We start from the raw sequence: 23,398 nt of genomic DNA, 5'->3' as shown, positions 1-23,398 counted from the left end.
TTTACAGTTTATAGGATTAAATAAATATATAGTGTGTCTCATTTCCTGCATACCGAAGCTGTTTGGGTCAATGAGCAGTTTGAAATTTATTGGAGCTCAAGTTTAAGGGACAGTTAGTTTGGTTGGCATTTTTACATTTTCAGGCTTCGTTTTCACCGTGCATAATTCAATGGGTCAGTCTCTAAAATAGTTTCTGAATAAAGGAGGACTGTATGTAGCAGCTGCTGCAGTTATTTTCAGGGATCAGTCTTGTCTCTGCCTAAAAGAGAAGGTTGTTGTTCTTCCTTCTATGTCATTGATTTTGTGAACTCAGGGGAAAAACTATTTAAAAAAAATAACACTGAAAGATCTAAGGTGAGTGCTTCCCAAATTCTAAAATCCAAAAGACAATGCAGCACCCAAAATGCATCCAGCATGAAAGGCCAAATGGCCAAGGTGTGACAGGCGCATGCATGGAATACAATATACAACACAATCGCAGAAAATTGCCCTGCAACAGACCAGCAACCTGTCCAGGGGGTACACCTCCTTCGCCCAACAGAGGCCGGGACAGGGTCCAGCAACCCTGGATAATGTGACAAAGATGGGTTAAGAAAATGGATAGATGAATTGCAGCCTCACACTCTAAATGTCTGTGGACACCTAAATGTGGGATGTGGTGTCAAGTCAACTGAAATTATACTGGGATTTATTGTGATTTTATTTATTTTTCCCCCTTTTTTATTCAACACATCAACTTTGCTTGACCCACTAAGCATTGGATTTTTCTTTTATTCAGTCAAATTTTCATTTGACTGAATTTGCACTTTACTTTTTGCTTGCCTAAGTCTACAGGTTTATAGTATTTCTACAGACATTAGACTATAATTTTGTAGTTTAAACTAGGTTAAACTTTTAACAATTTCATTTGAGAAATCGCTTAAAATAAGATATTTTCAAGATGAATGAACTCAAGATATTCAAGTTACTAGTGAGTTTGTTTTGTTTTTATGTCTTGAGTAACAAGATATTTAAATTCAACTAGATGTTAAACAAAAACACTTTGTGATATTGTGTGTTTTTGAGTGTACCTTGTGCTCAGAAGGTAATATGGTAAGCATAATACAGATCTTGTGCCCACAAGAATAGCTTCTTACACTGAATACAAAACGGTTAACCGGCATAGTGAGCTGCAAGTTGAACATTTGCACAATTTCTTAAAATTTAGTTGGTATTTTTTTTTGTCTTGTCTATATAAATGCCCACCCAAGATGCTATCCTGTGAGCAAAACTGAATTATTTGTGAGAAAAGATAAAAATATAGTTTTCTGAGAGTATGGGAACTCTGTTGCTTTAAAAGACAATAACCAGCAAAAAACTGAGGACTCCTGAATGTCCACAGAACCTTTTCTCATTAAGTTTCCAATTTATCCTGATAGAGCAGCCTCAACACGCTCACTTTCAAAAGATAAGGCTGTTATTATGTAATGATAATACAAAAAAAATGTTGTTTATTTTTAGACTAAACCCCAGCCAGGGGTTCAAAAGGAAAAAAAAAAGTCTTCATCTTCTGTGATGTAGAAGCAGGACATTTTATTTTAGTATAGTTTTGCTGGGATGCAGCTCGTCCTTCTGCTGTTAGGAGGCTGAGGTGAGGTGTTGGCGTTGGATGAGAGGGCGCATGGAGCAGAAGAGCACTCAGTGTGGGTAGGAGCGAAATGATTAAGAGCCTCTCGGAGGCTGGTGGCTATATTATTCAAGAATTCACATAATTGCTGTTGAAACTGAAGAGGAAGCGCGCAGCCCCTCCACACAAGCTCCTCCTTTGAGTCTCCGGACTCCAACTTTACGCGTCGCACTGGAAACTGCGCGGAAGCGCGTCGTTTTGGTCAACATTTAATGTCTTATCAGCGATGGCGTTTTTATTTTCTCATTGATCAGAAGTGGAATATTAGTCGAGTTAAATATTGTTATGGTCAAATGGTGTAATGGTCGTCAATAATAGCCCCAAGGCTGCAGTTGAAGCACCTCTGGACAAAAACATGGAGGCTCCGGAACTCTCCATATTACCGGTAAGTTGTTGCAACTTGAGTTTTGAAGGCATTTTCACCCCATTTATTGACCATTTTATTATATGTTTCCCCCATTTTATAGTCGATAAAAAAGAAGCTAAAATGAAATCATTTTATAGTCGCTGCAAATACAATAGCAGAGCCTCTACAGTGAATTGGAAAAACAAATTAAAAGTTTACCCCACACATCTACATCTTTTCAGTGTTAAACGGACCCTTTTGATCTATTCTGTATCATTTTTTTGTTTAATTATAAAAGAAATATTGCTCATATTGGTGTCGCAAAGATAAAATATCCAAAGAACTCTTTATTTATTTATTTATGAGCAGGAAGTTTTAATTATGCTTCAAAAAGGAATGAAAAAAAGTATTAAAATAACATTAAAGTGTCTGTTAATACCAACCTGTTGGCCATTTGAGTGTTATATTTCCTAGTCCTGTTAGATAATTTATGGTCTAAAATACACATTGCAACTTAAAAACTACACATATTGTTTTAAATTAAAACACGAAGCTCAAAAAACATTAATTTATTTTAATTAACATTCATTTGTAACATTTAAATACATTTAAAATAATTATATTAAGGGTGAAATGTATTAAGGCAACAAGCTCAGAATTAGATTTTTTTTTTTTAGAATTTGCATAAATATTTTAAAGCTTTATTGTTTTACATATATTATGTGGCACAGTATGATGTGGCTCTAATATCCGGTTAGTTTTCTTTGTGTGTGTGTGTGTTTGTTTTTCATTATAGGCTTTACATTAAGTTTGAAATTAGGCAGACTACTTTATGATAATTTGTCGTTTGCTATTATTATTATTATTATTATTATTATTATTATTTTCTTTTACATTTTTTTATAAAGTCTCACAGCAAAGGAGCCAGAAGGAAAGGCAGGTTCAAAGGATCAGGAAGCAGCACCTCCTCTGACACCACAACCAACAGTCTGGTGCGGCAGGTAAGAAACAACATAGAAACCTAAATAATCAGAGAAAAGTGGTTATAAATGCTAGAATGAATTAAAGTGCCCTGCCTGCAACCCCTCCAACTTCAAATGCAATGCTTCGGTGTCATTTTTTTTAAGTTATTTGAGCAAATTGCTTTTGGCATTAAAGATCTGTCTCAGTCATCACCATCCATCAGGGATACGATGCGTTTTCCATTGACGGTTCTCTGTAAACACTTTGAGCAACAGCATAAAACGTGGAACATTGAGTGCAGCTGCGAAACTGTCTTGTGTTATAAGACAGACCCTGCAAGGAGCAACTAGTCTGGCTTTTGTTCAGCAGACCTGTAAAGGAGCAGCGTTGAGGATGCACACTAGATGTTTCTGCCTTTTTTGGGAGGAGGAGGCACGGCTCCGCTCGTCTTTGGCAGAGAAGCGGCAGAGTGACGGGAAGCTGAGGAAGCTCAGGACAAAATGGCACCTTCTAGACTGCCGTCTGCTTCATCTCATAGCCCCAGAGAACATCTGAATATGCTGCAACAGCTCAGCTGGAGCTGCTTAGTGAGAAATTGCCAGATTTCCCATCACCCATGGGAGTTTATGCCCATTCCCACAGTCTTGTGTCCAAATGAGGATTTCCCCTACAGTAAGACTCAGCTAAATGAAAAGTAATTGGCAGTCTGAGTGGTAATATGTCTCACAAAGATGAAATGCCATTCAAATACTAAGAATAAAGAGAGATCAGGGGAAAAGGGGAAACACCCTAAAAATGATGGCTTCCACCAACTTTTAATGCTTTTCAATGAAAAATGATAATAATGTCTGCTTTTTATCATATATAAGGTCTCATATATGAATTCCTCTTGAAGAAGAATTACTCATGCTCCTACAGACTGAAGGGGCAGAGGGTAGACAGAAACTTTTTTTTTTTTTTTGCAAAAGAGAGGATGAGAGACTCATCCTGTGGTCATGCCCTGATACCCAGAGGGAGTACGGAGGAGGCTGGGAAGGATGGAGGTCCAGGCCAGTCCAGACTTTTTAACCGTGGGAGTTGTGAGGTCAGTTGTTAACTGGAACTCCATTGAAGAGAGAGTACGACAGAGTTAATCACTAGCCTAAACATTCTGGGGTTTTGGATAAGAAGGAACATAGGTTATGAAAAATACTTTCTGTAATAGCAGATTTTGTGGTTTTGTTTTTGGACGGGTGACATTTTGCTCTCCAGATGATGTGTGTTTCTCATCAGCAAACTCATATAGATGTGTTCTTTTACTGCGTTTATCTCTTGAGGTGGTTATACTTGTACACATCATCTACGGTCTTAGTCCAGGTTGCCGTTACAGGTGGATACAGGCTGACTGCGGGCAAAAATGCTCATTCCTGTACGTAGGTGGCCTGCACAAAATTTTAGGACCGCTCAGTGAACCCAAAAATGTTCATGCACAGCCTGACTGTTTGAAATGACGACGTTAGAAAATCAGTGTAGTTTGTGTGGACTTGTGTAGACTGCACACTCCATGCATGCTGCATTTGCATAGGGTCAGTAAGGGCCTATACTCGAATCTTACTAAATATGAGGCTGTAGCGTAAGGGGATCCTAGGAGAGCATCACTTGTACATCATAAATGTGTTCAACTTGCATTAGCCTTACGAATACTTTACGACACACGTACCTCTCGCACGCTAGTCATCCGTATGACTAGCGTGCGAGAGGTACCTAATTCCATTCAGACACCAGTGGCGCCTCACTGAAGGCAAGGAGGGTGAAGTGTCTTGCCCAAGGACACAACGACAGTTGACTGGAGATCGAACCACCGAGCCTTCGAAGACCCGCTCAACCGCCTGAGCTACTGCAGCCCACATAGGACATAGTTTCTGCAGAGCGGAACAAATTTGCCTCTAAGCTGTGGGTGGGTCCATTGGTGTGGAACTCCGCCCTCCTTCCCCTCCCTGTTGATGAGTATTCAAAGCACGGAACCTTGTGGCTGGTCCAGGGTATCTTCTACATCAGTGTTTTTCAACCAGTGTAGTGTGCCGCAGGAGATGGTCAAGTGTGCCGTGGGAAATTGCCCTCATTAACTGATCTAAAAACATTTCCCATCTCCAGGATTTCAGCTCTGTGTTCATCGAAACAGGCCCTGATAAAACACTGAGTAGTTAGGAATATAAAAGATCGTAAAATACCTTTTCTTTGTGTTTATTTGATTCTATTAAAGACATTTTGATAAGAATGACTGTAGCGCAATTCAGCTGCAGCTTTGGCTTTATTTTGGAAAAGTCCCGCCCTGAAACCAACGAACACACATCAAACTGTTTTTAAATCTTCTAACTTAACTTTTATTGCATCTTTTAGAAAAAAACAGCTGCAGTTTCCAGCTTTTTCTGACACAATTATCTCAAAAATGCATGGGAGATTGTGGAGGGGCTGTAGATCAATACAGACTATGAGTTTCTCTTTTTTTTTTTTTTTTTTTTTTTTTGGATGCTGGTGTGCCGCGGGATTTTTTTTAAGGTTAAAGTGTGCCGAGGCTCAGAAAAGGTTGAAAAACACTGTTCTACATCACTAATACAATCTTTTTCAAACCGTATTTTTTTATATGCTCCTGGTTCACGATTTGAACAAAGAAATACTCAGAAATTATTATATATATATTTTTAGTTTAACTTTCTTTGTAAACGTCTTCCATCAGAAAAATGGCATGTTAAAAACACCAAAAACAGCATCTTCATCGGAGTGGGTCCTAAAGAGCTCCAGGTTTGTGAGAGGACGTCCACACCCACAATTATTTTTGTGATGCTCTTTCATCAGGAGACAAATTTAAACCCAGTCACCTTAAATGCTGAAACTCCGTCTTTATATAGAACCTCTCTAAAAAAACAGAAGTCATGAAGCACTTTAACAGACACTCAGAAACAAAGCACAGAACAAACAGCAGGATTATATAAACAGCTGGACCGAATTAGAAGAGATTTTGTTTGTGTTCATCAGTCCTCCTGTCAGGCCTCTTTGCAGAACTAAAGCTTATATTAGAGACAGAAATAATGTAGGAAGTGTTTCACTTTAGGTGCACATTGACACACTAAAGAGCAGGTAATGTAAACCATGGAGTTTTTCCTGCTAGTCTGTCACCACTCCAAACAGGTCTAGAAAGATTTGTTGCTGAAGAATAGATTTATAGATTGAAGGAAGAGATTTTGTGAATCCAATATTAACAAGGCCAATCCAATATTAAAGGATCTGTTAAAAATCTGGTAAACAGTTGTGTAGGTGAATTTCTACCACACCCTTTCTGCCACAAAATGTGTTTATTTTCTCACACTAGCATGTTAATGAGATTTTTTTTTAGATGCCAAATTCCTTATAAAGTCCCAAAAAACTTTACTGTTTCCAAAAAAAATAAATCATATGGCTGTTTGTTTTTAATCCTCTAGAACAATTTTAAACACCAGAACTGTTACTTTTTACTAAAATGATAGGAAAAACCGAATTAGAATAAAGTTAAAATTGCCGTTTGAATTCATTACAAGGGATGAACACACAAATGAGCTTCGGTTCCAACGGTGATTTGTTCACCTCAGAATCTGGTCAGTGAAGTTCCATTTGCTTCCCACAGTTGTGTTTATGTAAATTAATGCAGCAAGCTTCCCACTCACACTCTGTGTTGCTTGCTGCCTTCTGTCTTTTTCACCTCCAACTGTATTTGAGTAGGATCGGGGTGTCATGATGCCTCACACTGCACTATCTTTACACACCCAGGCAGTTTGATCGGCTGCGTCTGCCCTGAGAAATGCATTTGGTGATGAATGCGGTGATGGTACGAACACAAAGCTCCTTTGCCGCTTTCCTTAGCGGTGACGCTCTTCACTAGCTCCACAATCTCTTGTTTTTAGACAAAAAAGACATAAACTCTGTTGGGTTTGGTTGTATTTTCACCCAATAGATCTGAGGTTTCTTTTAAAAGTTAATATTTGTGAGAAGAAATGTGAAGGACAGCATATAAAATGAGCATATTCAAAAAGACCGGCAATTAATAATCCTTTTTAAAGTAAATTACTCGTCCCAATGCAGTCAAATTTTTCTTTTCTTGATTTAGGAAAGGAAGCTGCACATAACAGCTCAGTTAGATCACTGTTGCACTATACTGCCATCATGTGGTAACAGAAAAAAAAAACCTAATTGGCCATGAAGAAGTGCTCAAATGAAGTTCGATTTGCTGGAAAAGTATTGTCTGTCCATTAAAGGCACACACATCTCTTATTACAAGTACAAAACCTTTTTATGCTTTTGCGACATGAAGCGTCGACTTAAATCTTTTGGAAGTTATTTTTTATTTTTTTAATCAAAGTTGTATTAAAATTGTGCTTTTGCTTGAGAGTTTTGCAGATACTCCATTTGTTTGGTTCTAAATGAGTCACATGACTGAATACAGTGGACCATAAAGATAAATATTTCAGGCCTGTACGTCTCGACAGCTCTAAAATTACAACTCCATTTCCAAATACGTTTGTTTGAATTTAATGTTTTGCTGCCACTCACCGATCTGTCTTCTCCAGTGCCCTTTCATGGCTCCAGTTGCTCTGGCTTTATGCATCACTGAGCTAAAGACGGCATCTGTCTCTCACAGTTTGAGACATGCAGCAACAAACCTGCAAGGTCCTCCACCTCTGCAATGTCCACCTCAGGGGATTCCAAAGGGGAAGAGTACTTTCACTCAGAGGCTCTCTCTGGCAAAGCTGCATTACTATTTCAGGATTTATGCCTGTGCCTCACATCCGTGCTCACTTATTTACTCTGCTTTCTGCTCAGCAAGCAGTTCTTTTAGCTGGTTGAAGGTCGAAAATAACCACAAAGAAAAATCATTTCATTTGAAAGGGAATTTCTTCAGCTGTTGGAGAAGTTCAGTTTAGAGAATCTGGATCTTTGATAGAGTCGTGGTTTGGTAAATGGGTGCATTTTGACCAGAATACAATATAAGGGTTAAGGAAATCTTTTTAAAAACTGACAAGAAAGTAAAATATCCTCTTCAAATAAAACAAATAGAATTCTAAAGCTGCAGTTTACAATTATTTTTTACAAAAACATATAAGAAAATATAAGATTAAAAAAAATTTACAGCATTAAAACAAGAAAAAAAATTGTTTTTTGTTTTGTTTTCAGGTGAAGCAGTGGACTGTAACAGATTTGCCGTTGCACAGAATTGATGCTGTAACATTATTCCTCCTGTGCCTGGCTTTCTGACAAAAACATAAGCTTCTATTTTCAAATTAAAATGAAGTCTTACCCATATTTTAAAAAGATCATGTTTACATTTAAGAGCAAGGAATGCCTATAAATGAGATGCAATGCTTTCTTTATTTTACATAATAAGATGCGTGAATTGAATTATGGCCTGTGAAAGCTCGCTCTTGTGACTTTGGTGATTGATTAAATCTGCCTGTTGCATCATAATGCAGACCAAAGGGAAACAAAACTCATATTATTACCTGCACAATAATACAAATAAAACTTTTTATCTTAATTTTAAACTAACTTGAAACAGGAATTATTGCTGGGAAAAAAAGAACATTTTGATGTTATTTATGTTTGTGTTTTTGGTGGTTTAACACCATCTTGTGGCATTTTTCTGATGGACATACAGTGGTGGACAAAATTGTTGGTACCCCTCAGTTAAAGAAAGAAAGTTCCACAATTCTCACTGAAATTACTTGAAAGGTTCAAAAGTAACAATAAATTAAAATTTAGTGAAAATTAAATAATCAAAATCAGCCATTACTTTTGAGTTGTTGATTAACAGAATTATTTTAAAAACAAACTAATGAAATAGGGCTAGACAAAAATGATGGTACCCGTAACTTAATATTTTGTTGCACAACCTTTTGAGGCAATTACTGCAATTAAACGGTTTCTGTATTTGTCAATAAGCCTTCTGCACCTGTTGACAGGTATTTTGGCCCACTCCTCATGAACAAACTGCTCCAGTTGTCTCAGGTTTGACGGGTGTCTTCTCCAAATGGCATGTTTCAGCTCCTTCCACTGACTTTCAATGGGATTCAGATCTGGGCTCACAGAAGGCCACTTCAGAATAGTCCAACGCTTTTCTCTGAGCCATTCTTGGGGGGTTTCTGGCTGTGTGTTTTGGATCGTTGTCCTGTTGGAAGAACCATGACCTGCGACTGAGACCAAGCTTTCTGACACCAGGCAGCACATTTCTATCCAGAATGCCTTGATAATCTTGAGATTTCATTTTACCTTGCACAACTTCAAGACACCCTGAGCCAGATGCAGCAAAGCAGCCCCAAAACAGCACTGAGCCTCCTCCATGTTTCACAGTAGGGACAGTGTTCTTTTCGTTGTGTGCTTCATTTTTGAGTCTATGAACATAGATCTGATGTGCCTTACCAAAAAGCTCCAGTTTGGTCTCATCTGTCCAAAGGACATTTTCCCAGAAGCATCGTGGTTTTTCAACATGCATTTTTGCAAATTCCAGTCTGGCTTTTTTAGGATTTCCTTTCAACAGTGGTGTCCTCCTTGATCGTCTTTCATGAAGTCCACTCTGGCTCAAACAACGACGAATGGTGCGATCTGGCACTGATGTACCTTGATCTAGGAGTTCACCTTTAATGTCTTTGGAGGTTGTTCTGGGCTCTTTGGAGACAGTTCACACCATCCGTCTCCTCAATATGTCATCAATTTACCTATTCCGGCCACGTCCAGGGAGGTTGGCTACTGTCCTGTGGGTCTTAAACTTCTGAATAACATGTGCCACTGTCATCACAGGAACTTCAAGCTGCTTAGAGATGGTTTTATAGCCTTTACCTGTACGATGTTTGTCTATAATTTTGTTTCTAATGTCCTGGGACAATTCTCTCCTTCACTTTCTGTTGTCCATGTTTAGTGTGGTTCACACCTTTTCACCAAACAGCGACATGACTATTTGTCTCCCTTTAAATAGGCAGACTGACTGATTATGCGTTTGAAAATAGCAGTGATGTCAATTAAAGGACGAAACTGAGTTCATCATAACCCTCTGGGCAATTAGTCTTTTATGGAGGTACCATCATTTTTGTCCAGCCCCTATTTCATTAGTTTGTTTTTTTCAAAAATTCTGTTAATCAACAACTCAAAAGTAATGGCTGATTTTGATTATTTAATTTTTAATACATTTTAATTTATTGTTACTTTTGAACGTGAGGGGTACCAACAATTTTGTCCACCACTGTATATAAAGAAAATTAAGATTAAAATTATATTTCTGAATATTATTCGAATTGCTAGCAATCCAGAGCAGACAAAAAATGCTGTTTAAAAAAGAGGGTTTTTGTGACGTACGTAAAACACGTCGGGCCACAAGCTCCCTGCTCTATTCTGATGCATCCACTTTCAGACAAATAGATTCACGTACGTCTTTGTTTTCGTCATCTGAGCTGGAATCTGGATCAAAACTGTACGGCTGGATAGCTCCGACATAGCTCGCCATTTTTGTTGCACCGCTAAAGTGCCACAACAGAGAGATGAATTTCTACTGCTGCTCTGCAGAAACTTTGTCCTAGAAGATGACAGACATTTTTATTTTGGCTAAAAATAAAGATACACATAATTAAAAGACCACCTGGAACAAACTGAAGAAGCATCAAAAGATGATTGAAGTGGGACTATAAAAAAGTCATGTCCGGCAGCTCAAATAACAATTACCAAAATTTCCTATTCACAGTTAGTAAAATTATAGTGGCTGTCAAAACCATTCAAAGCCCTCTGCACAGCAGACCTGCCATTCATAAGGTCATAACAAAAGCAACTTCTGAGGCAGAAGACCGTCATGGGGAAAATGTGTCATTTCTAGCTGACGCAGCAATATGAGTGGAGTGGAGATGCGGTGGCTGCACACGTGCATGGCTGAAGTGTGTAGGTGACTGTCGTCTGCAGTACAGGCAGGGTTGGGGGGGCCGCTCTCTTCATGCTCTTTTCAATGCAAGGTGCAAAGACAAAACCAACTGACTGACTGGTCGCATTGTTTATCATTCTGGTAAAAAAAAAATTAAACTATAAAACTGTGAGGAAGGATTGACCAATGACAGGAAAGGGAGATGGGAGGAGAAAAGAGCCAAAAAAGAGCTGAAAGTACATGGTCACGAAGGCGAGAATAGTCAGCCTTTGAAAGCACACTAAATCCTGAAGAAAGAAGACAGAAAGCAGGAGCGTGTGCACCATGAGAAGGCGAGGATCTCTGGTCGTAAAGTATGCTGCATCCTCTGTGTGGCCATGCAGAGGAGGAACATTTCTGCGTGTGCTGATGGGTGTCTAAATCCTCTCACGGCAGACTCGGGGTGCCAGCATGTCACTTGCTGTTTCTGACACAGCGCAGCAGCACTGCAGAGGATTTGGCAGCACAGAGGATCCGCTGAAGCGACTGCAGACTTTTGGGTTGGAATAAACAGTCCTGACGTGCACCTTACCAGCAGCTGGCAGACCGCAACAGTCTGGACATTGGAAGATTTTGACTTTCTACATCCAGTTTTAAGGGACATAACAGGGGAGGACTACAGCCCTCTGCTCTCTGGGCTCCCTCCTCCTTTGAGGATTTCGACTACCCCGGTCTCTCCCAGTGGTCCACAGCCCTGTGGACCAAGTCTGTGAATATGGGTCGAGGCTGAACGTTGTGGATGCCGCAGACAGATGGGGAGTCTGTGAGACGGCCGTCCGTCCTTCCCCTCCCTTGTCCCCTTCATGCCGTGCTGTGGGCTGGGCCATCGTCGGAGAGCAGAGCTTCCATATGTGAGTTTCTGTCTCAGTGATTTATTGAAGTAGAGAGGCTTTATGTTTACACATATCATATTACATGCATAAGATGTAGCACTTTCTGCCAGTGGACAACTTTTCTTGAAAATTGGAGCTTCTGCAAAGCAGCAGGAATTTAAAAATTCAGTGGACGTATGTCTTGTCTCTTCCTAAACGCTATGGCTTTCCTCAGATTTAGATGTCTTTTCTTGAAACTATTCCGAATGATGAAACTGACCTTAGGTTTTTTGGGTTTCGCGTTGACCGCTTTCTGCAGTGTTTTTCTCGCTGTAGATGAGGCTGGACGTGATGAATCTTTTATTTCCTGCTCATTTTTTGTCTTTTGCACACAGAACTACAGTATTCTGTTGGAATAAAGCAGGTTTTGCTTTAATTCGATACTATAACTGTACAGAATTGAAAAAAAAAATAATTCTGTTCTATTTCTGTTCATATAACACTGAAAATGCGGGTTTATTCTTTTTTGCTTTGAAGTTACATTTTTCAGCACTGCAGATGGTACATACTATTTAGCTACCACTAGATGGAAGTGTTGCTCTTTAACTTTCCTTTTACTGCTTAATTGAGGCATGTTACAAATGAGTCAATAAAACACCTAATTTGGATAACTATTTTAAAGGGTGATCAAAAGGATGTCTAACTTTCTACTCACATCTCAGACTCTTCAGAAGAAGAAAAGACTGCACCTTTTGTTCCTCCAACTGGAGGCAAAGTGACGACTGCTGATAAGATATGGTCACAGTATAAAAAGGCTTCGAGAAAGACCCAAAGCATATGGGCTTATTATGACATATTCTGTCTAAAAATGTAGACAGAAACTGTAAAATCTCCTTCCAAGTGTAGTAAGGAAAAATGTAGTAATTCTGTGGTAATAACTCATAAAGCGACTCATACTAAGGGAGAATCAACATTTCCTGTGCTACTAAGCAGACTTTATTTGATTGGCGAGTAACTGTTGTGGGACCAAATGTGCGGCTTCCTTGACGATAACTTCTTTTTTTACTGATCTATTGTGCTGTTAAATAAACATAAAGTGAACATTTGTAATAGAAGTCAGACTTGGAGAAAACCCTGTGGACCATGACGTGCTGTTCTTTCTATGTCACATGTTTCCAATATGGAGCGCCAAACTGCTATTTTACAGCTGAAATGGGCCAGAACACAGTCCTACATTAGACGGAATGTGGAGCATGGAGAACCGGCCGGATGGAACTCCGTCTGACAAACTGAGTCGTCAGTCCCAGACGCTCCTCACGGAAACTCTGCTAATTGAAGACAGCAGGGTTTACTCCGTTCCCCAGTTTGTGTTATTTGCATCCTTGCTTAACCTAATTTAGCTATAAATAAAAGAGAAAAACAATTCAGGATTTCCGTTTGAGGTAAAGAGGACTGGGAATTCCCATTGTGTCTAATACATGACCAGGAGATTATTATTATGAATAGTTTTACAAACCAACACTTATAAACAATTGAAAATTAAATTTCATAATTAAGTAATAGTCTACTTTCTCATATCTTTAAAAAACCAGCTGTGAAATCATAAAACTGTGAGATTTACACAAAGAAAGCTGAGCCTCCATGGCAAAGGTGTGGAATTCCCACTTTCCAGGAACAGAGATTCACATTTAGGGAGGAGTGCTAAGCCGGGACGCAATAGACTGAAGCAGGATTTCCTTGGCGACAGAAATGCATTCTTTCACTTTTACTGACAATATAGGAACTTCCAGAAACTGAGAAGCAAACTGGTTACAGAGCCCTTCAGGAATTTCTTGGATTTTGGTTATTACTGCTTTTGCATAACCGTTGTGGGACTGGAAAGTGTGACATACCCGCAGAGGTCTACGTAGAGGAACCCTCTACTCTGGTATGGAAACACTGATGTCAGTGTCTTCGCGCTCTTTTCAATGCAAGGTGCAAAATGTTTTGAAGCATTCATTTTCAAGAGTAAAGGAATAATAATGCACATTGTACTAACATTAGTACGTTTTTAAGGTCTTGAATGACTCAAAATCCCATTTAATTTCATATTTTTACTTTAATTTTATTTCTGGGGATTAACCATCACTGAATTCAATGAAATGGCTGCAACCAATATGATAACACATGAAGCAATGACAAAAAATGACCCTAATATTAACTATTTCCAACAATCCAGATCACTGTACATTGAATGAAGTTCTATTTGTGTTAAGGGCATCTCTAATAGGTCATCTCCATTTCTATGAACACAACAATGTGCTTATTCCCTGATATGCACACTGGTCACGTTATTAGACACACCTATCCAACTGATCAGCCAATTACATGGCAGCAGCTCAATGCATTTAGGCTTGAAAATATGGTCAAGACGATGTTCTGCAGTTCAAACCGAGCATCAGAATGAGGAAGAAAGGGGATTTAAGTTACTTTGAATGTGACATGGTGGTTGGTGACAGACAGGCAGGCCTGAATATTTCAGATACTGCTGATCTTCTGGGATTTTTTACCAACAACTATCTCTAGGGTTTACAGAGAATGGTCCAAAAAAGAGAAAGGATCCAGTGAGCAGTTCTGTGGGCGGAAAGGCAACAGGAACTCAAAGAACAACTGCTTCAACCGAGGTCTGCAGAAGAGCATCTCTGAACGCACCCCACGTCCAACCTTGAGACAGATGGGCTACAGCAGCAGAAGACCACACCGGGTTTCACTCATGTCAGCTAACAACGGGAAACTGTCTGAGGCTACAACTCACACAGGCTCACCAAAAACTGGAGAATGGAACTTGCTGACCATGTCCATCCTTTTATGACCACAGTGCACCCATCTTCTGATGTCTACGTCCTGTAAGATAAGCCATCATGTCATAGAGCTCCAGTAATCTCAGACTGGTTTCTTGAACATGACGATGAGTTCACTGGACTCAAATGGCCCCCACATTCACTAAATCTCAACCCAACAAGGAACCTTTGGGATGTGGTGGAACAGGAGATTGGCAATATGGATGTGCCCTGACAAATCTGTAGCAATTGCATGATGCTGTCATGTCAAGATGGACAGAACTCTCTGAGGAATGTCCTTTGATGAATCTATGCCACTAACGATTAAGGCAGTTCTAAGGTGAAAAGGGGGTTTAACCCAATACTAGCGAGGTCTACTTTATAAAGTGGCTGGTGAGTGTATATGCAACATTTTATTGTACAAAGAGCATGGGTCAGACTGTTACAACTCCATGGAAATAAAGCTAGCATCATGCTAGTATGTTAGCATTAACTGCACAGCTGCAGTTTAACCTGCAAATAAGCTTGAACTTTGACTAATGGCAATTACAAAGCTTAAAATTACTGTGCAATTAGTATTACCTCATGTAATTAACAGTAGGAGTGTGAAACAGGAAAATGGGCACAGAGAAAACCAAACAAAACATCAGTTCTCCTCTTTTGCTTTGAATGCTTACATTAAAAAACTGTAATAATACTATTTAAAATGATAAAAATGATTGATTTTAACAATGGAACAACAATGCAGCTCTAACAATGTAGTGTGATAACAAATGTGAACCTGATTGATCCTTAGTGTTGACCACATCTGCACTATTTATTGCAGTCCTACACATCTGCTCTTTGTCAATGAAAAAGTGCAGCAGCATTTTAGCTGTCAGTATTTGTCAGACTTGTAATCTGGTTCAGAAGATGCACGTGCGGTGATGTGCTTCCTCTGGCTAATTCAACCACATTGGGATCTTTTTCTCTGTCTCTGTGAAAACCAGCTGCTTGGAGGCAAAGTACTGTCATCAATTTTGGAACCATTCTTGGCACAGCTTATTAGGAATTTCTATTTGTAATTGTCACATTATACTAGAAAATATGCACTTGGGGAGAAATGTAATTTTTCATCCTGGGCTGTTTGTTGAGCATCGGTGATTATTAGTTTTATAAAACACATTTTTCACACATTTTCATCTTGTATCCCAGCCATTAGTTGATTTAATTTAATGTAATGATTTTAAGAAGTCAGCTGAAAACTAGCACAGCTGATATTATTTTGATCATAAAAAATGTACAAGTGTGCACAAAAAGAAAAGCCAAACAGAGCAAAACTCAAAATAATTCCAGAACAGAAGCAGATGTTCTTTGAAGCCAATTAGCCACACAAAAATACCGACAGCCAAGTGCACCCGAGGAGAATTTCTGCCCTAAATAAAATACTTGAAAACAGAGCTTCTTAGCTATCTTAGACAGCTTTCAAAGTAAGCTTTGAAAGTGTTTTTTTTATTTTGTTTTAAAGATAATTATTTTAATATTCAACAGCCCTACAATTTTCCCTACTACCAAGTTATTTATCTAAAGTAACAAGCTCTTAGAGCAGCTATAACTGGTAAGAATGGGCTTTACTTTGTATGAAATACACAATTGTGTAAAAAGGCATTTTTCAGAATAGAACATAGCTAAATATTCCTACAGGGGTCACAACAGCGAATCAGCCTTCACAAATTCGCACAGGTGGTTTGGTAGAGATTTTTTTACTTCTTAGACAACCTTGCATTTCATCCGGGGTTGGGGGCCAGCACAGGGGAACCAGGCTTGAGGCCCCCTTTTGGCTATTGGTTAAATCTAGTAAATGAGACAAAAATCAACCCTATAGAGGCTTTCAAAATGTGTTGGTGTGTTTAAAAACCTTTTATATTTCTTTTTTTTTTTGTTAAAAACAGCAGTTGTAATCATTTTTCATTTGTCGTAAACTTTCAGAATAAAAGGAAAACTGTTAAACAAAACAAAAGGAGCATTTGCTTCCTCCTCTACTTTCCTAAGCAAATATTTAATCTTTTTCTGTTCTTTTGTCTGTTTTTATAATGTGTTGCATTATGTATGACGGCAGATCACTTTTTTTAAGTTAGTGGGGTTGATATTGATTATAAATGTTGCAGAAAAAGGACAAACATCTTTGCCAGTTAGAATTCACAGTCCAGCTCAAATTTGACCAAAGAGCATAAGCCTAAGTCAAAGTTTATCTGGGGATTAATAAGAAATGCAGATGGATCACCATAAACTGCCAACCCAGGAGCTTTTTTTGGAAGAAAACCATGGAGTTAGGCTGATGAAATCTGGTGGGAAGGAGTTTTTTTTTTGAGTGATTATGGTTTAAATTGTTGTTAGATTAAAGCAATTTAATTTCTTTGGCAGAAAAACATTGGAAGCCCTGACTGGCAAGAGATCAAGGTCTGTGCTGCTGAGCCTTTTTGCTTTGTTTGTCATGGTATTTGTCTCCAAGCAAAGAGGTGTCATGACAACAGATACTACCCAAGCGAGATGGTGCACTTCAGAGACGAAACACAGGGAGGGAAAGGGAAGACAAAGAAAAGGGTCGGAAAGTGAAAAGAAAAAGTTATAAAAGGAAAATTAGTGCTGAAAACAACTAACAGGGTTATGCTGCTTCTTGTTGTCTATCTGCTCTCCTTTAAGAATCAGTCATAATACTTCCATAACCTTAGCCTTGGGAGCTGGCCTCAGATATGCGCCACGATTGGGTGCAGGCTCTGGCTGTGCAGGGCGGAGTTAAACCTGCACCAATGCTTCATATTCATACTAAGCTTGAATACATAATCAGTCCATCAGGTCAGCTGTGTCCTGACAGCTGGAAGAAAAGCGAGAGTTCTGGATAATTGTTTTGAATTCTGCGCTGGATGCCCTGGAGAAAGCCTTCAAACTTTTTCACCCGTCTTCTTCTGGATGTGATTGCTCCTCACTGATGCCGGGTCCGGTCGGAGAGGGGGCTCTGGGCTCGTGGGTCTGCAGGACGGACGAGGACTTATGGCTGAGCTCCACGGGCCCCTGCCCGTCACCCCTGATCCCGTTCCCACTGCGCCACGCAACAGGTTGTGGCGCTAAAATCTGCTGAGGAGGGGGGCTCCTCTGACCCTGTTTTTGGCCTGCTCTTGTTGCCATGAGCAAGCATAATAAAAACAAAAATGTCTCATGGGTAAGTGAGGAGTGCTTGTTCTTTTAAATTTATACTTTAAAATCTGAAAGCAGAGTGACAAGATTGAGATTGAGATTACTGAATCATTGATTTATTCCTTTTTATGCTTCTGTCCCCCACTGGCTCTTCAAAGGAAAGCTTAGGGATTATATAACTACAAGCTACTACATGACCACTTTATAAAATCTGGTTATCATTAAGCCATCCCGGATGTGCTACAAGCAAATGTCGATAAATCTTTACAGATTAAAGTGTTTTCAAGCTGAGCCTCTTAGAAAATGCTCACCTGTAGAGTAAGAAAAAAGAATAGCAGCAGGTAAGCTTGTGTTTTCTGTCCGTACCGTGTCTCCGGTTTTGTGTATCTGATATCTGATTATTTGCTACTGCCACAGATCAGGGGAGATTATAGTGAGACTGGCTTTACAGGGATAAAATCAGCTACTTGGAGGTAGGGGGTGGGGCACAGGATCATGAGTATGGGATGGAAATATAAGGTACTACAAAAAAAAACACTTGTCTGTTGGCTTGCAATGAACGTAAGCTTTGCGGTACAAGTACAAATGTAGTTACAGCTACATTCTAGATTCACCTCCACAAATGCACTAAATATGATTTAACTTCTACATTTCATGTTTGCAGGTTTTGTTGCGTATGCATGCAGATGTGCATAAATAGATAAATTTGCTTATCCTCCTGAGGGAAACACTGCTCCATTTTTATCCTCTCATATGGCGCATATGTCCGGCATCTTTTCTGCAACTCCTTTCTGTGTCCTCACCCTGACCAGACTGATTCTGGACAGGCATACTTCCTGTTTTTTTTTTTTTTTTTTAATTGACGGGTGTAACACCCCAGTCTAAAACATTCTAACAAGACATATAACAAAAAGAAAAAAAAAAAGTTGACAAATTGAATGTCCTAACGACTCAAACTCTCACAAAGAACCCAGGAAGGAAAAAAAATTGGGATTTTTTGTACAGAAATAGAGCAACTATTTACTTAAAATTAACAATTATTTTAGAAAGACCAAAGCCTAAATAGAGGAAATGTCAGCTCTGTTGCTCCCAGCAAATACTGAGCCTCTTCCAACAGAAGACAAAAGACACAGTCCGACTAAAGCTGTTCTTTTGAACATGTTCTTGGAGGATTTTTGAGATAATGGAGGACAAAGAGTACATAAAGAAAATTAGGCCTAAAAAAGACAAATAGATTTTGTTTTCCTCATCTGAGCTGCCATCTGGCTCAAAACTGCATGGCTGGATAGCTCCAATATAGCTTGCCTAATACTAGGTTGGGAGTGTGAGGGGCTGTACCTGTAAACAGAAAGCTCTCAGTTATAGGCAGCGGAAAGGAGGGGCGGGGTTGCTCTGTGGCAATGATCCCGCCCACAACTCGGAGGTGAATTTCTAATCAACTCTGTAGAAACTATATTCTAGAAAAACACACAGATGTTTTTTTATATTTTTTTATTTTGGCTTAAAACATCATAATCATAGTTAAGACTGGGAACACTTTGAAAATGGATCAGAAGAGGATCAGAGAGGGACTTTAAATGTTTTCTTGGAGATCCTTGTTCAATCAGGTTCTTTGATCAATAAACCACAAATCGGGATGGCAGAAGAAAAGAGAGAGAAAACCCCCCTCTCCAACAGAAAACAGAAAAGAAAACCGATGCAGAAAATACAATCCAAAAGTACAAAATAATAATAATACATTTTATTTAAAAGCGCCTTTCAGAACACCCAAGGACATGGTACAGATTGAGAGAAAGTTACCGGTGAGTAGCGGCAACAGTCATGCCACCGTCCACTCAACTGGAAGTACCTGTAGAACCCAAAGTACAAAAAACACAACTATTACCTTCAAATCTAAATTTGTTAGTCTGTTGATTCAAGTCCCTGCATTCGCTGAAGTTTCAGATCAGTTCTAAATCCTGTTGCACACCAAGTCAGAAATATTTATTTCTTTTATTAGTTTTTTGGATGATCAGGGATCAAAGCTTCCTCCGATAGCAGAATCATTGAGCTTTTAATGGTCCAGCAGGACACAAAGTGGTTCTAACTGAAAACTACAGAAGGGCTGATTTTCATCATGTGAACCAACTTAAACCTCAAAACCTTTTTCTGACTGCAAGTTTTGCCATGTTTGACTGTTAACTTCCACCCACCCTAGTTCCTCTTATCACAAAAAGTGACCACTAGTAGGGTCACGAAAGGAAATGTGTAATATTTACATTCTTAATGTGTCTTTTTTAATGGTAATGACTAGATAATGTTTGCATTTACTGCCTGCTTGGTGAAACTGAAGCTGTTGTGATGCTGCTGTCGTATTATTATTATTATTTTTTTTTTGGAGAAACTTGTTTGATGCAGATGCAGCTGAGCCTGTGTCCATTTTTCTATCCAATAAGCTTAATGACTTTGAGGCCCGCATCCATAATCACAGCGGTGGGTCGTGCCACATGGATTAGAACTCCAGATGGTGCTGTTACTGCCTGTCTGTCTGGCAACCAACGCACAGCTGCAGGAGGTCACATGTTTACAACGGCGGTCATCGCTGCCTCTGCACCCTCAGCATCCCACCAAAGACATCAGAGTGGTTTCAGAGCGGGCGGGGTAAGGTATGCCTGTGCACGTCAAGAGCGTGTGCCTCTCAGGTTTAGCTGCAGAGGGTTGATTGGTCCGTGCGACAGATGTCACACTATCAAATTAAAGCTTAATGCCCAGCCAGCTAAAGAAAAACACTCCAGGGCGAACCATGACACCACAGAGCTTAAACACTTGGGTGTGTGTGTCTGTTTGCTTGTGTGTGTGTGCGTGTCAACCTCGGCCCATATCAGAGCCCCATCTGCCTCAGTGAGGCTCCTCAGCCGGCCTCGTTGCTCATGAGGCTGCTGAAGGAGCGCTTGAGGATGACCACATCTCACCACCTCTGGATTTAGAGCTGCGTGCAACCGAGAGAGCATTTATCCCTCTTGACTGAGACAGACAGGCCAGCGCTTTCTTTTTTTTTTAATGCCAGCCGTTAGCTGCTTTTATCCCTGGGTCATGGTGCTCTAAAAAAAAAGAAAAACTGAGGATTTACATAATTTATTACGGTCGGCGTAGTGTGGACAGATGACACAGGTGGCCAGGGCATTGCGGGGAAACGAGCATGCCTAAGAAGCCAAAGGTAAAGGTTGCGAATTACGCAGTCTTTGTATTTGTCGTTTTATTTGTTCTACTTGCAATGCTAATAACGTGAAATCTTTGTTGTGAAAGTTTGTTGTTTTATTGTTTTTTTGGAGTCAACAGGACTTTTGCAAACTGTTGTGGAGTCTGTAGGTTTGCATTTAGCATCCTGGTGAGCAGGGCTTAGTTTTTTCATGGTGGATTATCGAAGCGCTTGATCTTCCTTTTGTTCTATAAACTGACTAACAGGTCTTTTTTGTTAGTGAAAGGCAATCTGCAGAGTCCTCTTTCACTTCTCCATATGCAAATAACTTGCTATGGTTCAGTAACAGAGCGTTTTCTTACAATTAAATTCTCTGTAAAATTATGTTGCAGTTTAGATTTAGTAAAAGAAATAAGTCATTTTGAACCTAATCATCTGAGTCTTTTGTACAATAATACTATCCATAAAACTGCTTTGCTATAACTTCACATACGTATTTTTAATCATTTTTGTTTGCTTGTTAATTTTTATAGCCGCTTATAAAGATTTCTCAACTTTAATAATCTGAATTTATTCGAAAATGTTTTTTTAACAATACGAGACTGCAAAAATATAACACTGTCAAATCATATATACTATTCACATATAGATGGCATATCCTTTCAATTTTAAGCTATTTAGTTGTTGAACTTAAATGCAGGATTCTACTGAAATAAAAAAAAAAACACGATGAAATGCTTAGGTTTAGTACATATATAATTTAAAATGAAGCACATTTCCTTTTCAAAATAAAGCAGCCTGCATATCACTTAAATTATTTCTAATTGTGGTATGAAAGTAGGAATATTTAATGGTGTTGTTAATAAGAAATGCTTAAAAATCTGTTACAGATCTGAAAACACAAAAAACATTATTTTTTTATATTTTGTTACTTAACAAATTTTTTTGTAAAAAGCAGCTTTTTAGAAATCCTGTGCATGTCTTTGACTCTCCGAATAATATTGTTTCCCTGTTTGCATCCACATTTTATGTCAGTCATGTCTTGTATTTCCAGACATGAACAGGTTGAAAGATTTGAAGCAGATTTAAATCTCCTTACAAAGAAAAAGCAATCACTAAAAGGGAGTCAAGGGATCAAGTGGGCACTGTGCAGTCACCTCTCAGGATGAGGCTGCAGGGCATTGTGGATCGTATCCTCTGGACTGCAAGAGCATTTCACTCTCACTGATCTGATAAAAACACATATTAAAGAGATGTTACTTTCCCATACATCACATGCACACATGTGGTTGAGCATCTGTTTGAATTTGATGTCAGGAGAGGCAATGGTCCTCGACCGGAGAAAGGTAGTTTGCCATTTCTTTGTGGGTCGACTCTCCCTGCCCCAGGTGGAGGAGTTTAAATATCTTGGGGTCTTGTTCACGAGTGAGGGAAGACCGGAGCGTGAGCGTTTTCAGCAAACAGAAGTCTTCATTTCTGACATTTGTGATTCAAATATTATGACATCCATTTTTCATGGAAAGCAAAATTAGCCAAATGTTAAGTGTTTGTCTAATCTCTGAACACTTCAGCTGAAATTTAAATTAATTGAAGACGAGCATCACACCTAAACCCAGATTCTGCAACCCAACCTGAGTCTCTGGAGCCACGTTTGTCCCTTTTATGCCATAATTTCTTTGATTTTGAAGAAAATGCATACACAATGCAAACATTTGTAGTTTTGATTGATTTGTTTTAGTTAATTAGGTTTTGCGATTTACTTTTAGATTTTGTCATGTAACTTAACAAAATGATAGTAAAAGGCTGAATCTACTGATCAGAATAAGCTTAAAGTAAATCTTCTGCTGCACAACAAGGTCTAAATGCTGTTGAGAGTCAAAGTTCTTAAAGACCCACTCAAATGAAAATTGTGTTTTTTGGTGTTTTCAACATGTTCAGTGGCTTTTTTCCGATGATGGAGGACATACATAAAAAAAGCTCAAAATTGCATTTCTGAGTTTTTTGTATTCAAACAGTTGTGAATCAGGAGCAGATGAAAAAATGCAAAGACAAGGATTGTAGTACTTACGTAAAACGAAAATTACCTTCAATTTTTGTTGCACCAGTAATGTTAGGTTAGGTGTGGGAGGGGCAGTAGGATTGCAGAGTGTAAACAGAGAGCTCTCAGTTATGGGTGATGGTAAGTGGGGTGATGTTGCTCCGCACAAACGGTCACGTCTACAACTCGGAGGCAAATTCTGATGAAGTACTACCATTTTGCAGAAACCATGTTTTTGAGAACAACACAGGTTTGGCTAAAAATGACAAGAACATATAAAGATAAAGAAGTTATTCTAAACTAACTTTATTTTCTTAGGTATAAGGAGCAAAAGGATGGCGATGCATCTAAGTCATAATGATAGTAGACGTCGTGTTCCACTTTCTACACCAGGAAGCTATTTTTTGACACAATATATATTTTATTTTGAAAGGAACTTGTATGTGCTGCTGTC

The 23,398-nt window shown here is 39.0% G+C and overlaps 1 protein-coding gene across 7 annotated transcripts in view; it reads left to right on the top strand.

Moving 5' to 3' along the window:
- Positions 1-1,675: 1,675 nt before the first annotated feature.
- The window catches only part of cacnb2a (calcium channel, voltage-dependent, beta 2a), a 59,589-nt gene continuing 37,866 nt past the window's right edge, over positions 1,676-23,398 (top strand). For 4 of the 7 annotated variants that reach the window (XM_078938194.1, XM_078938192.1, XM_078938195.1 and 1 more), the window contains exons 1-2: positions 1,676-2,051; positions 2,921-3,013. In XM_078938194.1, coding sequence (XP_078794320.1) covers positions 1,968-2,051; positions 2,921-3,013 — 177 coding nt within the window. In that variant the 5' untranslated portion in view covers positions 1,676-1,967. Of the gene's footprint in view, positions 2,052-2,920; positions 3,014-11,119; positions 11,775-17,356; positions 17,754-23,398 lie in introns of those variants that run through there. The other 3 variants (XM_078938199.1, XM_078938200.1, XM_078938201.1) reach the window with 2 other exon arrangements.

The sequence above is a fragment of the Oryzias latipes genome, chromosome 20 (genome assembly GCF_053564925.1).
Source record: "Oryzias latipes strain Hd-rR chromosome 20, Olatipes_Hd-rR_3.1".
Lineage (NCBI taxonomy): Eukaryota > Metazoa > Chordata > Actinopteri > Beloniformes > Adrianichthyidae > Oryzias > Oryzias latipes.
Note: the sequence above shows the minus strand (reverse complement) of the source record. Positions and strands in the feature narration are given on the sequence as shown.